Source organism: Xiphophorus couchianus, chromosome 6, assembly GCF_001444195.1.
Source record: "Xiphophorus couchianus chromosome 6, X_couchianus-1.0, whole genome shotgun sequence".
In the NCBI taxonomy this organism is placed as follows: domain Eukaryota; kingdom Metazoa; phylum Chordata; class Actinopteri; order Cyprinodontiformes; family Poeciliidae; genus Xiphophorus; species Xiphophorus couchianus.
Genome location: NC_040233.1, coordinates 30,945,801 through 30,958,316, shown reverse-complemented (window position 1 = coordinate 30,958,316; position 12,516 = coordinate 30,945,801). Strand labels below are relative to the sequence as shown.

General features: G+C 49.5%; 2 protein-coding genes across 5 annotated transcripts; both read right to left on the bottom strand.

The window, feature by feature from the left end:
• Positions 1–220: 220 nt before the first annotated feature.
• Positions 221–5,961, bottom strand: c6h7orf25 (chromosome 6 C7orf25 homolog). Of its 3 annotated transcripts, XM_028021245.1 has the most exons (3): positions 5,790–5,955; positions 3,612–3,775; positions 221–1,644 (listed from the first exon to the last, which is right to left on the bottom strand). In XM_028021245.1, the coding sequence occupies exons 2-3, from the start codon at positions 3,680–3,682 to the stop codon at positions 357–359; spliced, it is 1,359 nt and encodes a 452-aa protein (XP_027877046.1). In that variant the 5' UTR covers positions 3,683–3,775; positions 5,790–5,955; the 3' UTR covers positions 221–356. The 3 variants fall into 3 exon arrangements, with proteins under 3 accessions (XP_027877046.1, XP_027877047.1, XP_027877048.1); XM_028021246.1 differs by lacking the exon at positions 3,612–3,775 and having other exon boundaries at positions 5,790–5,961; XM_028021247.1 differs by lacking the exon at positions 5,790–5,955 and having other exon boundaries at positions 3,591–3,734.
• Positions 5,962–6,106: 145 nt separating this feature from the next.
• On the bottom strand, positions 6,107–12,367 carry dnajc1 (DnaJ (Hsp40) homolog, subfamily C, member 1). Of its 2 annotated transcripts, none has more exons than XM_028021244.1 (12): positions 12,068–12,367; positions 9,112–9,213; positions 8,988–9,034; positions 8,757–8,922; positions 8,585–8,682; positions 8,420–8,513; positions 8,231–8,333; positions 7,690–7,844; positions 7,404–7,523; positions 7,197–7,245; positions 6,637–7,022; positions 6,107–6,576 (listed from the first exon to the last, which is right to left on the bottom strand). In XM_028021244.1, the coding sequence occupies exons 1-12, from the start codon at positions 12,209–12,211 to the stop codon at positions 6,508–6,510; spliced, it is 1,533 nt and encodes a 510-aa protein (XP_027877045.1). In that variant the 5' UTR covers positions 12,212–12,367; the 3' UTR covers positions 6,107–6,507. The 2 variants fall into 2 exon arrangements, with proteins under 2 accessions (XP_027877045.1, XP_027877044.1); XM_028021243.1 differs by having other exon boundaries at positions 8,231–8,303; positions 12,068–12,366.
• Between the last annotated feature and the right edge of the window lie 149 nt (positions 12,368–12,516).

Below are 12,516 nucleotides of genomic sequence, written 5' to 3'. Positions count from 1 at the left end.
GGACCCATAGGTCGTCCATGATGGTGAGCTACAGCAGGTGGGACCTGCACACACCTGAAAGCGGTTCCACAGCAACCCTGGACATTAGGTGAAACAAATGCCTGGTACGTGAGGATGCTTACAGGGTCGAGATGAAAACAAACAGAACCAGAACCTGTTTTCACTCCAAATCATAATGCTAAAACTGACTTTTATTCTGAAAGGACTGAATCCAGGTGACTTCCTGTGACATGTAAACTAAATCTTTATTGATCTAATTTGAACAGAAACATGCAGATCTCAGTTGACCAATCACATTCCAAACAGTTTAGAAATGACAACCCCCATCAGCCCCGGTGAAGGTGGGCGTGGCCTCTTCAGATGGGCGTGGCCCTCCACTCCTTGCCTTCAGTCAGCGCTCTGGGTTGGTGGATGAACACACTGTAGCGGACGCCCTGATTGGCGGCTGCCCTGACGAAGCGGCTGTTGGCTGTCATGGTGACGGCTCTCAGGAAATCTCCGGTACCAAAGATGGCGAGCGAACGGCGGTTGACCTTGGCGCTGGGCGTGAGGCGGCGGCTGCGTTCCGAAGGCTGGTCATCCACCAGGTGCAGGCGGGCCAGCAACGTCTGAGCGCGCTCCTTCTCGCCCGGCCCGCCCAGCGTGTCCAGGATGGCGCGGAAGTCGGCCACGGCGGCACGGCAGGCAAACAGCTGCTTGCCCGCCATGAAGGCGTCGAGGCTGGGCAGAACCGGCCACCGGCGCTCCTGGGCAGCCTGCTCTGTCAGAACTGGCTCCCGGAAGCTGAAGTGGCAGCGGCCGTGGCTGAGCGCCGACACGTAGGCGATGAGCGTGGTGATGTCCAGGTTGACCCGCCCACACTCCTCTGGCGGCGGCGGCGGCAGCGGGAATGCCAGGCGAGCCAGCACCGTGCCACGCTGCACCCGGGTCAAGCCAGACGCCAGCTCCCCCTCTGGGTCATCTGGGTCGGCCTCCTCTTCCTCCACTTCTTCCTCATCCTTCTCCTCCTCTTCCTCCACTTCTTCCTCATCCTTCTCCTCCTCTTCCTCCACCCTCACAGCCACGATGTCGCCCCTCACCGCCACGCCCAGGTGCCGCAGCCGGTCGGCCATGGGGCTGGACAAGCCGTTGTAGAAGGCGAAGACGACGCGGGGGTGGCGGTAGTTGACGGGCAGCTGGCGGCTGGCCAACAGGAAGTCCTCCGCCTGCCGCACCACGCTCTTGTCTCCGTACTGGCCCCGCCCCTGCCAGATGTTGTGCAGCGCCTCCGCCTTGCGGCCCACCGCCTTCACCCAGGTGAGTCCCGCGTCTGCCACCACGTCCACCACAAGTGTGCGGCGGCGTCCGGCGACATCCCGGTAGCTGAAGACGTGCAACAATGCCACAACGTCCTCCAAGTCCTGCGCCGAGTCCACGATGGCGGTAAGGTGGGTGAGGTTGGTGCTGTGCAGGTGAGACTCCTTCACCTGCAGCTCTCCGGCCTCCACCCGCCGCAGGAAGCGCAGCTCGGCCCGCAGCTTGCCGCACAGCTTCTGGTGACCTTCGACCCCCGGACAAAGATGCTCCGCCCGCTGCAGCAGCGCCTGGGCCGAGCTGATCCGGTCCCGCAGCGTGGCCTGAAGGGACATGTCTGCTGCATCACACCTGGGGACAGAACCAGACCTTGGATCAACTCAAAGAGACCAGCAACCGGACCGCTGACCCGATCTTATGGGTTCTGTTCACAGATGACCTGGAGCTGGTTGATCAACAGTTGGATCAGCTGTTCTTATCAGGACCCTTCACCTCTCTAGAAATTTTCTGCTGGACCTTCCGAGTCAGAACCAGAACTTATTTCCAGGTAAAGTTTATTATAATGAAATCATATCAGGAATCAGAAATAAAACAAAACCTTCAGAGGTCGGACTGGGTTTCCAGAACCATGGGTCATAAGCAGAACCAGAGAAATATTAGGGTGGGATGGCGGTCCAGAACCTGCTACTGACTGGAAACATCAAGAGGGTGGTACTGATCCACAGAACCTCTTGGTACCGGACTACTCAGAACCACATTATGATAAATGGCTTTGTATAGCTCCTTCCTACAGACCAGTTGCTCTCACATCTCATGTGATGAAGGTCATGGAGAGACTGGTCCTGGCCCTGCTGAGGCCTCAGGTGAGGACGTTTCTAGACCCCCTGCAATTTGCCTACCAGCCCCACTTAGGAGTGGACGATGCCGTCATCTTCCTGCTCCAACGAGCACTGTCGCACCTGGATGGTGGAGGAGACACTGTGAGAATCACATTCTTTGATTTCTCCAGTGCCTTCAACACCATCCAGCCTCTGCTGCTGGGTGAGAAGCTGCGGAGGATGGGTGTCAACGACTCAGTGATCTCCTGGGTGACTGACTACTTGACAGGCAGGCCACAGTTTGTCCGTCTGGGCAGTGTCCTGTCTGATGTGGTGGTCAGTGACGTAGGAGCTCCACAGGGAACTGTGCTTTCTCCTTTTCTCTTCACCCTGTACACCACTGATTTCCAGTACAACTCTGAGTCATGTCACCTACAGAAGTTTTCTGATGACTCAGCGGTTGTCGGGTGTATAGGGGATGGAGGGAAGGGGGAGTACAGGACACTGGTGGACGGCTTTGTGGAGCGGTCTGAGCAGAATCACCTGAGGCTCAACATTAGTAAGACCAGAGAGATGGTGATTGACTTCAGAAGGAAGAAGATACCTTCACAGCCACTAAAGGTCAAAGGGGAAGTGGTGGAGGAGGTGGAGGATTACAAATACCTGGGAGTTGTAATCGGCAACAGACTGGACTGGGCATCTAACACTGACGCTGTGTGCAGGAAGGGGATGAGCAGACTCTATTTTTTAAGGAAGCTGAGATCCTTCAATGTGTGCAGCAAGATGTTGGAGACCTTTTATCACAGTGTTGTTGCCGGCGCCATCTTCTTTGCTGCTGTGTGTTGGGGAAGCAGCATCAGAGCCAGCGACTCTAATAGACCAGACAAAATCATCAGGAAAGCTGGTTCTGTACTGGGACTAAGGCTGGAGTCCCTGGAAACTGTGGTGGAGAGGAGGACACTGAAGAAGGTTCTGTCTATTATGGACAATAAACAGCAGCCTCTCCACCACATAGTGGACAGACAGCGGAGCACCTTCTCACATAGGCTGCTCCAGCTCCGCTGTTGTAGGGACAGATACAGGAAATCCTTCCTGCCACATGCCATCTCACTGTACAATAAAAGCTAAATCATTGTTCTGCACTAATCAGTCCAATTTCACACAACTGCACTGTGGCACACTGCTGTACATATATTTACATATACATATCTGCATTTTTTAAATCTTTGCAAGGACTGCTCTAAGCTGCTTTTATATTGACAGCATTTCATATTTTACAATTCATAGCATTTTATTTTTTATTTTGTCTACAACTGCTACTCAGTGGTGGATGTTATTGTGTCTTGTCTCTGTGCTGTAACTGCGAAGTAATTTCCCTGCTGGGATGAATAAAGTTATTCTATTCTATTCTATTCTATTATCAAGTCCAAAGGAACCCAAAGCTTCTACAGTCATTCACTCATTCATCCATTCACTCACAGGCTGACGGTGGAGAGCTACCTGCAGCCTGACAGAGGCCAGGCTGGGCGGGTACCGGTCCAGAAGCTGCAGAGAGGTTCCGCTCCAGTCATCAGTGTGGACCACGTGCTTTCCAGGACAACCAGAACTGTTGTTGAGTCCGGCTCCGCACAAGTGTTGCATTAAAATCTATGACCCATCATTTTCTGTGAGCACAGAGGGCGATAGAGCGCAGGTACGTCTTGAAGATCAGCGAGAAGAAGAGTATTTACGTAAACTACGTAAATACCGATACAGCACGAAGCTGAAGTTAGTTTCCGATTCGGAAATGGCTAAAGGGCGATTCCACCTAATTTTTCACTACCATCCGCATCTTTAATCATCTCTAGTTTAAAATCTACAACACCTAGACTCTTCAAACTTAAACTAAATTATTCCCAACTAGTAGTAGAATATTTAGAACCATGTTTGTGATTCGTGAAACTTTTTTCTGATCTGTGAAACTTCACTTCACAGATCGCTGCAGAAGATCTTTCCTTCCAACAGCCATCACCATCTACAATAACTCTCTGAAGAATTAATGAGTTACACAAATATTTAATTTCCCTTTGGGATTAATAAAGTGGTTTTCAATTAGAATTTAATTTGAATTTGGGGCGTGCCGTGGTGGTGTAGTGGTTAGCACGACCCGTATTTGGAGGCCTTGAGTCCTCGACGCGGCCGTCGTGGGTTCGACTCCCGGACCCGACGACATTTGCCGCATGTCTTCCCTCCTCTCCTTTCCTGTTTCCTGTCAGCCTACTGTCATTTAAGGGGCACTAGAGCCACAAAAGACCCTGGAGGGGTAAAAAATAAATTAAAAAAGAATTTAATTTGAATTTGAAAAAAACTGCATGGAACAAGTGTGAATAGGAATCTAAACTTTAGTGAAGTTTCACAAATCCCAAAAAAGTCTGTTTGAAGTCTGTTTGAAAAGTCTAGGTGTTGTAGTTTTGGAATTAGAGAAGATCTAATATGAGCTAGATGCAAAAAAGGGTAAAAATGGCCCTTTTATTGAAGTTTCACACATCAGATAAAAGTTTCACAAATCACAAACATGGTTCTAAATATTCTGCTACTAGTTGAGAATAATTTAGTCCAGGTTTTGTGAAGAGTCTAGGTGTTGTAGATTTGGGATTAGAGCAGTTCTCATGGGACCAAGATAAAAAAGTGGTGAAATTGCCCTTTGTTGACGTTTCACAAATCAGATAAAGGTTTCATGAATCCCAAACATGATTCTAAATATTCTGCTATTAGAGCAGAATAATGCAGTGCTGGTTTGAAGAGTCTAGGTGTTGTAGTTTTTAAACTAGAGTCGATTAAAGATGCCAGAAGGTAGTGAAATATTAGGTGGAATCGCCCTTTAGCCATTTCCGAATCGGAAACCAACTTCAGAATCGTGATACAGCTGGGATTGTAAACTTAATGGCTCCTTCATTACCGTCGCATCGACAGAGAAATTCATATTTGACTCTGTAAACTGTTTGACTGACCATCGCACTGAATGTGTGCCGTCATTAAAATATATAGACCAACTATATCCGTTAAACTTAATCCGTTAAACGATTAAGAAACGATTCTAAATGCTCTGGTAGTTTTTAACACGATGTTTAAGGTTTCTGCCACACTTATAAGCACATTTAACCCTCAGGTAGCCAAATTGACACTGGTCACACATTTTGATGCCATAATAATCCGTGACTTTACTGTCCGGGCCTGTAGATTATGTCTTCACCACCATCTGAGTGTATTTACAACAATATTTAATTGGCAGTGGTCACAGATCTTCATGTAACACCTGTACCAAAACTTGTTCTAGTCACCATGGTAACACTTGCAAACGGGCCGGCCAGAACCTATGCCGTATTATCAGTAGCGACACCAGAACCAAATCAACCTGGACCTTCAGAACGTCAAGCCGCAGTGATTCAGGCAAAAGGAGCCCAGACCCGGTTCTAAGAGCCGAATCTGAACTGAACTTGAATGTTCCGGGGTTATTGGTCTGCAGAGAGCATCGGGTTTTCACGAGCTGGAGCCCAAAACCAACAGAACAGAACCCATCTCATTGTAGAACCGACCCAGAAATGAACAGAATCCACTGAAAACCCACAAGATGAACCTGACCGGTTCTGTCCGGGTTCTGCCCGGACTGAGCCCTCCAGGTAAAGCTGGCAGACTCACCTTGTTCTTGGATTGGAAGCTCGGTTCCGGTTCTGGCTCGTCGTTTAAAGCCGAGCAGGTAGCGTTGATAACGTCAAAAGTTCCTTCCGAACCGCCGGTGCTACATGCTAATGTTATGACGCTGCACGACTCAGCTGGCAGGAAACACAGGTCACTACCGGTAGGATTTTCAAAATAAAAGCAAAGACAGGAAAAGAGGAAACAGTGACAGTCTGGTAGGTGGCGGTAAATGCACCTTACATTGGTTGCCATCCGCCAATAAAACACAGAAGAAGAAAAATAGGAAAGAGCGAGATTGTCTGTGGTTTTACATCCGGTTTGATTTTTATAGTAAAGTTTATTTTTACTAAATGAACACATTTCAAACAGTAACAGATTCATGATCCCACACTGACATGTTGCTCTCATCTCTGATGACCTAAAGTTCAGAACAGAACCGGGTTTGAAGCAAATCGTGTTCAGAACCGGATCAGAACAGAACCGGGTTCAGAACATACAGACAGCAAGCCGATGATGACTGAATGTTTATTTGGAAACAAACAATAAAAACTGAAGGGAACAATAAATACTGAGTATTGATTATTGATTGGCAACATGCTGAACGATGTAAGGCACTTGAGGTCAGGTGACCTTCTGGTACCGGTACACCTGGGCAGGTGAGCCAGAACCATTAGGCCAATCATCTGGCAGCAGCAGGAAGGGGCGGAGCCAGAGCTCATCAGCTCTTCAGCTGCTTCCTCTTCTTCACCAGTTCAGCCAGCATCTTACACCGGGTCACACAGTCCTCCTGGAACCAGAACCGGGTCAGAACCAGAACACAGAGGGGACCAGAACCGGGTTGTCTCACCTTGGTCTTTCCGGGGACCACCTTGGCGATCCGGTCCCAGCGTTCTGTGGTTCCGCGGGGGAACTGCTGCAGGGCCAGTTCTAGCAGCTTCTGCTGGTTCTGCGTCCAGACGGCCATATTCTCCTGAAGCTCCGCCTCCTCCTGTTCCTCCACCGCCGCCGCCGGGTCAAAGTCCTTCTGCCGCCGGCCGCGGACCTTCCCCTCCCAACCGTCTGTACAGGAACTCTTCTTTTTCCTCCTTCGGAGCACCAGGGCAGCTTCCTCCTCCTCCTCTTCCTCCTCCTCCTCTTCACTGGCCCCGCCCACTCTCTGAGTGATGATGTCATCCACAGGAAATGACCTCACAGGAAGTGGAGGAGACTTTAAATCTGAGAGTTTGACTAGAGCTGGAACATGAGACAACAGAAGTTCCATCAGAGTTCTGCTGGGTAGAACCAGATCTGAAGAACAACAGAACCTCAAATTGAGGGAACCTGAAACTGTCTCAGTTGGACCTTAGTTTCACAGCAGAACCCAAAATAAACCCAAATTCCAGAAGCTGAAGAACAGAACCGAGGTACCTGAGGTTTGGTTCACATTGTCTTTCATCTGTTTGACTTTGGTCGTCACCTGCAGAGGGAAAAACGATTCAGGTCAGCAACACATGTAGAACCGAATCCACTACAAATGGGCTTGGACCGGAACTCATACCGGTCCAGGGGAACCGGGACCAGGTTCCCCTGGCCTATGGGCCCAGTGATTTCTTCTGGAAACGGCCTCAGACTCACAGCGGGAACAGATCGTCCGAGTTCCTGGGCAATCTTCTCCCAGCGGCCCGGAGTCCCTCCAGGAAATTTCACCATCAACCTGCTGAGGAGGCTCAGGTCGTCCTCCGTCCACCCGGACTCCTGGAGAGTAAAGAGGGCATGCACTGCAGGCCAGGCACAGGGGCGGCACGAGAGACGTGGGCACCAAAATGCTGGAGTAATTCCGAGTCACCGAATAGGTCCTCAGAAAGACAGAGGGACAGGCTGAGGACAACCGTCTCTGTAGTGTCCATCAATCACGTCTCACCTTCTTCTTGGGAGCCTTGGCGTCCTGCAGCCAGTTGTCCATCTGGTCCTCGATGTCCTCGATGGACGTCGTCTGGTCGTAGTTCTGCTGCGTCTCTGGAGGGACGTAAACCGGAAACTCCACTTTGGGTTTCTTCACCTTTGGCCGTTTCTCTCCTGGCAGTACAGAGGCAGAATGGGTTCTGGATCAGGTTCTGGATGGGTTCTGGATCAGGTTCTGGATGGGTTCTGGATCAGGTTCTGGATGGGTTCTGGATCAGGTTCTAGATCAGGTTCTGGATGGGTTCTGGATCAGGTTCTGGATGGGTTTTAAGCTCTTGCAATGTGTTTTAATCTTGTCCAATATATTCAGTTGTGTTTTCCTGTCGTGTTAGGGGTCAGGGGTCAGGGTTCACCCTCACTGTGGGAGGGTGAACCCTGACCCCTGACCCCTAACCTTAACCAGGCAGCTGCTGCTGCAGCTTTCTGCCTCCTGAAAGTCAGATGTGGATCTCGGCGGTTTCACCTGCTGGCAGGACAGAAAAGGACAGAAAGACGTTTACTTGGAGCAACTTCCTGTTCAGCTTCAGCTTCCTGCTTCGTCTGCCGGTAATCCTCGTAGAACCGCTTCACCTCCTGGAACACAGAGAGGTCTGAGACCGCAACCTGGACCAGAACCAGAGTGAGCTCTGATGAAGACCATGATGATCCTAAGACCTGCACTCAAACTAGGTTCTGGTCCGGTCCGCTACCTGTACGGTTTGCGGCAGGTTCTTGAGGGCCAGGTAGAGCCAGATGCTGAGCTTCAGAGGGAGGATGTCCTGCCATTGCGGTCGCTCATGGCTCCTGCAGCAACAACGCAGCAACATCAGAGGGGAAGTACGGAAACTATGGCGATGGTGATGTCACAGCTGTACCTGTCAGAGCGGTCCTGACCGATATACCTGAGCTCCTCGGCGGGTCTGGAGCTCAGCTTCTTCTTCTTCTCCTTTTTTTTCCGACTGAGCAGCTCATCCTGGAAAAGTCACATGACATGCTCTGCTCTGATTGGCTGTCTGAGCACTGCTCTGCTCTGATTGGCTGTCTCACCAGCTGCTTCTCCAGGTAGATGGACCAGATGACGGCGTAGTGTCCCACAGTGAGGATGAGGAAGAGCAGGAAGCCCAGCTCGGCGTTGCTCATCTTCCTCACGCGCCGGTAGTAGAAGACGGGCTGGCGCCAGTCGGGGAGGCCGTTCTCCAGGATGTCGTCGTACCTGCAGAGACACACCTGGTGACCCGCTGACCTCCAGGGAGGACGGGCGTCCCTCGGCTGACTCACCTTCGCCGTCTGTCCTCGTCCTTCAGAACTTCATAGATGGCCACCAGCTGAGGACGGACAAGGAAGACCATGAGGTTCTGGTTCTGCAGGTCGGGTCCACCTTCCTGTCTGAACTGCGTCTCACCTGTCTGAACTGCGTCTCGGCATTTTCATCTTTGTTCTTGTCAGGATGGAGAGTCAGAGACAGGCGACGGTACGCCTTCTTTATGTCTGCTGCCGCCGCGTCCTGCAGGGGGACAATGAGGGCTGATCTATTGGGTCTAGCTCTATGCTGTGGGTGACGTTGTGCTCTATCGGGGTTTTTCTAGTCGCTGTGGCCAGAGGCAAAACAAAAGCCTCCAGAAATTCAAAATGAAGGTTTTTGTTTTAATATAAACAGAGAAGCTCCTGAGATATTCATGGCTCATATTGTCGCACTTATGCTAACCATGATCAGAGTTTGACATGAATTTAGATGTCATGAAACTATAAAATTTAAAGATGCTTCGCAATGAGAGCATCACCATAAAAACACGGGTGGAAAGAAAACGACGCCAGCTTTGGAAGAACTCATGTCTGCAGGAATATTTAGCAGTTAGTTCCTTGCTGAGCTTTTATTGTTTTAGAACATTTTTAAGATACGTAGCGTAGCTAATGGCTGCAGCCCACGCTGGCCAACTAAAATAAAATTATTATTAACGTTGAAATGTTGCAGACATGTTTGGTTCATTGTTTTCTTCTGCGATGCTCTCCGGCCAGCTAACGAGACAGAAACTCACCGCCTTGTTGGGAGATGGAACCAAAGCTGAAAACGTCTAAAACACAGGTCTCAAACTCCAGTCCTCAAGGGTCGCAGACCTACAGTTTTTAGATGTGCCACAGGTACAAAACACTGGAATGAAACGGCTTCATTACCTCCTCCTTGTGTAGACCAGTTCTCCCAGCCTTGTTAATTATTCTGTTCAGCTGTGGTGCAGCAGAGGCTCATCTAGAAGTTGCAGGACTGCAGCCCTCCAGGACTGGAGTTTGAGACCCCTGGTCTAAAAGCATATTTCTACAAACAAATGTTAGTTTATTCTTTATTTGGCATTCATTTTGGCATCACTAACTGAACTTTCTGAAGCATTTGGCAGAAGCTTTGTTACAGTTTATTTTTTACATGTTTGACCAAAAAATTCAACCTATTATTTTTGCTGATCTGATCCAAATAGTAACTCTTGGCTCTCATCAGGCTTTGAAACCAGCAGTTATCAAACCTCTGATAAAATCACTACAGGCCGACCTCTGACCTCTGACCTCTGACTCATCAGCAGTTGCTGAAAAAGCTTCAACAGTTAAACAGCTTCCTAACTAAACTTTGACTCCTTCCAGTCTGGTTTCCATGGTTACCACAGCACAGAGACCGGCCTAGTCAAAGTGTTCAATGACGTCCATATAAATACAGACTGTGGGAGAACCACAGAGCTGGTTCTGGTTCTGTTGGACCTCAGTGTCGATCAATTTACTGAACCGACTGGAGAGTCGGGTCGGACTCTCCGTCGGGTCGGACTCTTCGGTCCAGAACTCAACTGGTTTGAATCTGACATGAAGAACTGGGATTTCTCTGTTTCAACTGGAAACTTCTCATGAGAGGTCAAAGGTCACATGTGGGGTTCCCCAAGGTTCAACCCTAGGATCCTCTGATTCAATATCTATAAGCTCCCACTGGCTCAGGTTATAACAGGAAATAAATTATGTCACCAGGTGACCTTTGACCCCATCCAGTCACTGAATAAATGCTGAGAACAGATAAATGTGTGGATGAGACAAAACTTTATCTACCTGAACAGAAACTGAAGTTATTAATATCTAGAACAATCTAGAGTTATAGATCTAGAGTTACAGATCTAGAGTTACAGATCTAGAGTCAATGTACAGCTGCAGTTATTACAACTCAAACCAGCGATCGTCCAGAAATCTGGGAGTAGTGATGACCTCTGACCTCTGACCCTCCAGAGCCACATAAAGACTGTCACAAAGTCGCCTTCTATCAGATGAACAACATCTAGATGACTAATGTCTCAGCAAGATCTAGAGAAACTCATCCAGTCGCATCGATTCTGTCCAACAAATCAATCCTCCAGCTGCAGCTGATCCAGAACGCTGCTGCTGGAGTTCTGACCAGAACCAGGAGGATAGAGACATAAACCCAGTTCTCCAGAACCTCCACTGGCTCCCTGGAGCTCAGAGGATAAACTTTAAATCCTGTTAGTTTATAAACCACTGAACGGATCAGAACCACAACACATTAAAGATCTGCTGCTGCTGGATCAACCTTCCAGACCCATCAGGTTCAGGTTCTGCTCTGCATCAGAATCAGAACCAAACGAGGAGAAGCAGCATTCAGCTTCTATGCACCACAGATCTGGAACAAACTTTCAGAAAACTGTAAACCAGCTGAAACACTGAGATCCTTAAATCTGGACTAAAAGCTGCTGTTAGAGTTTTATTAGAAACTTAATGAATTTAATGAAGGAACTCGACTTCCTGTGATGTTTGATTGTTGACTTTATGTTTTTATGATGAAGCTCTTTGAAGTGTACAAAACAAATCTGACCGATCTGGGTCCGACTGGACCTCATCGGTTCTCTGACCTCATCGGTTCTCTGACCTTCAGCTCAAGAGGAAAACTGTTTGGGTTTTATTTTGGAATCTCTGCCAAGTTAAATTTGTCTTTTTTCTACTAAATTTAATTTAATTTCTATTTTATCATTAATCTACTTGCGATGATGTTTGTTGGGAATAAACTTTATCTGCTTTATTAGCCGTTTGTAACTAGTTCAATAATAATATCAATAGTAACAATAAATGTTCCGGAGCTTCTGGGTTTTTAGCGGTTCCGCGGCTGTTGGAACCGGACCAGAACATCTGGACCCAAATCTGTTCTCCAGAACCGAGTCCCGAACCTGGGCTTCCTGCCTGAAGGACCAGGGAAAATCTCCGGAACCTCCAAGACCCCGGACGGGTTCTGTGTGGGTTCGGCTTTCCCAGACAGCTGGCAGCAGAACCCGGAGAGGACCGTGACGTGGCGCCGGTCCCGGGTCGCCTGGAGACGGACTCACCTTGTCCAGGTGCAAGAACTCGTAGAAGTTCTGCGAAACCTCCTCTACCAGGTCCAGGAGCTCCAGGTCCGCCTCCCAGCCCCGAACCAGAACCAGAACCAGGCTCAGGACCAAAGGCCCGCTCAGGCCCGCACACACCCGCATCTCCGGAACCAAACGCCGCTGGAGGATGACCGGACCTGGAACCAGGACCAGGATCGGAACCAGGACCAGGTAACGGGCCGGCGTGGGGAGCAGCTCAGACAGAACCGGAAACTCCGACACGTCCTCTAAGGTTCCGCTGCTTTTCTTCCTGAGCTGATCGAGTTACTGGGTCGGTACCGCCCCCTGCAGGCCTGGAGGAGCCGCTGCGACGCACTCGGAACCTCCCGAACCTTTGGTTCCAGAAACACAACACCAGGAGTAACAACAGGAGTCCGGCTCCAGCTTTGGAACAGAACCACCATTCT

What these genes read in the sequence shown, in the direction of transcription:
- c6h7orf25 (XM_028021245.1), bottom strand. Translation starts at nt 3,682, where the DNA reads ATGACTGGAGCGGAACCTCTCTGCAGCTTCTGGACCGGTACCCGCCCA. An exon ending in TGGCCTCTGTCAGGCTGCAG is followed by an intron (nt 1,645 to 3,611) that starts GTAGCTCTCCAC and finishes TTCTGTCCCCAG; the next exon opens with GTGTGATGCAGCAGACATGT.
- dnajc1 (XM_028021244.1), bottom strand. Translation starts at nt 12,211, where the DNA reads ATGCGGGTGTGTGCGGGCCTGAGCGGGCCTTTGGTCCTGAGCCTGGTT. An exon ending in GGTCAGGACCGCTCTGACAG is followed by an intron (nt 8,514 to 8,584) that starts GTACAGCTGTGA and finishes TTGTTGCTGCAG; the next exon opens with GAGCCATGAGCGACCGCAAT. An exon ending in TGAACAGGAAGTTGCTCCAA is followed by an intron (nt 7,845 to 8,230) that starts GTAAACGTCTTT and finishes CTGTACTGCCAG; the next exon opens with GAGAGAAACGGCCAAAGGTG.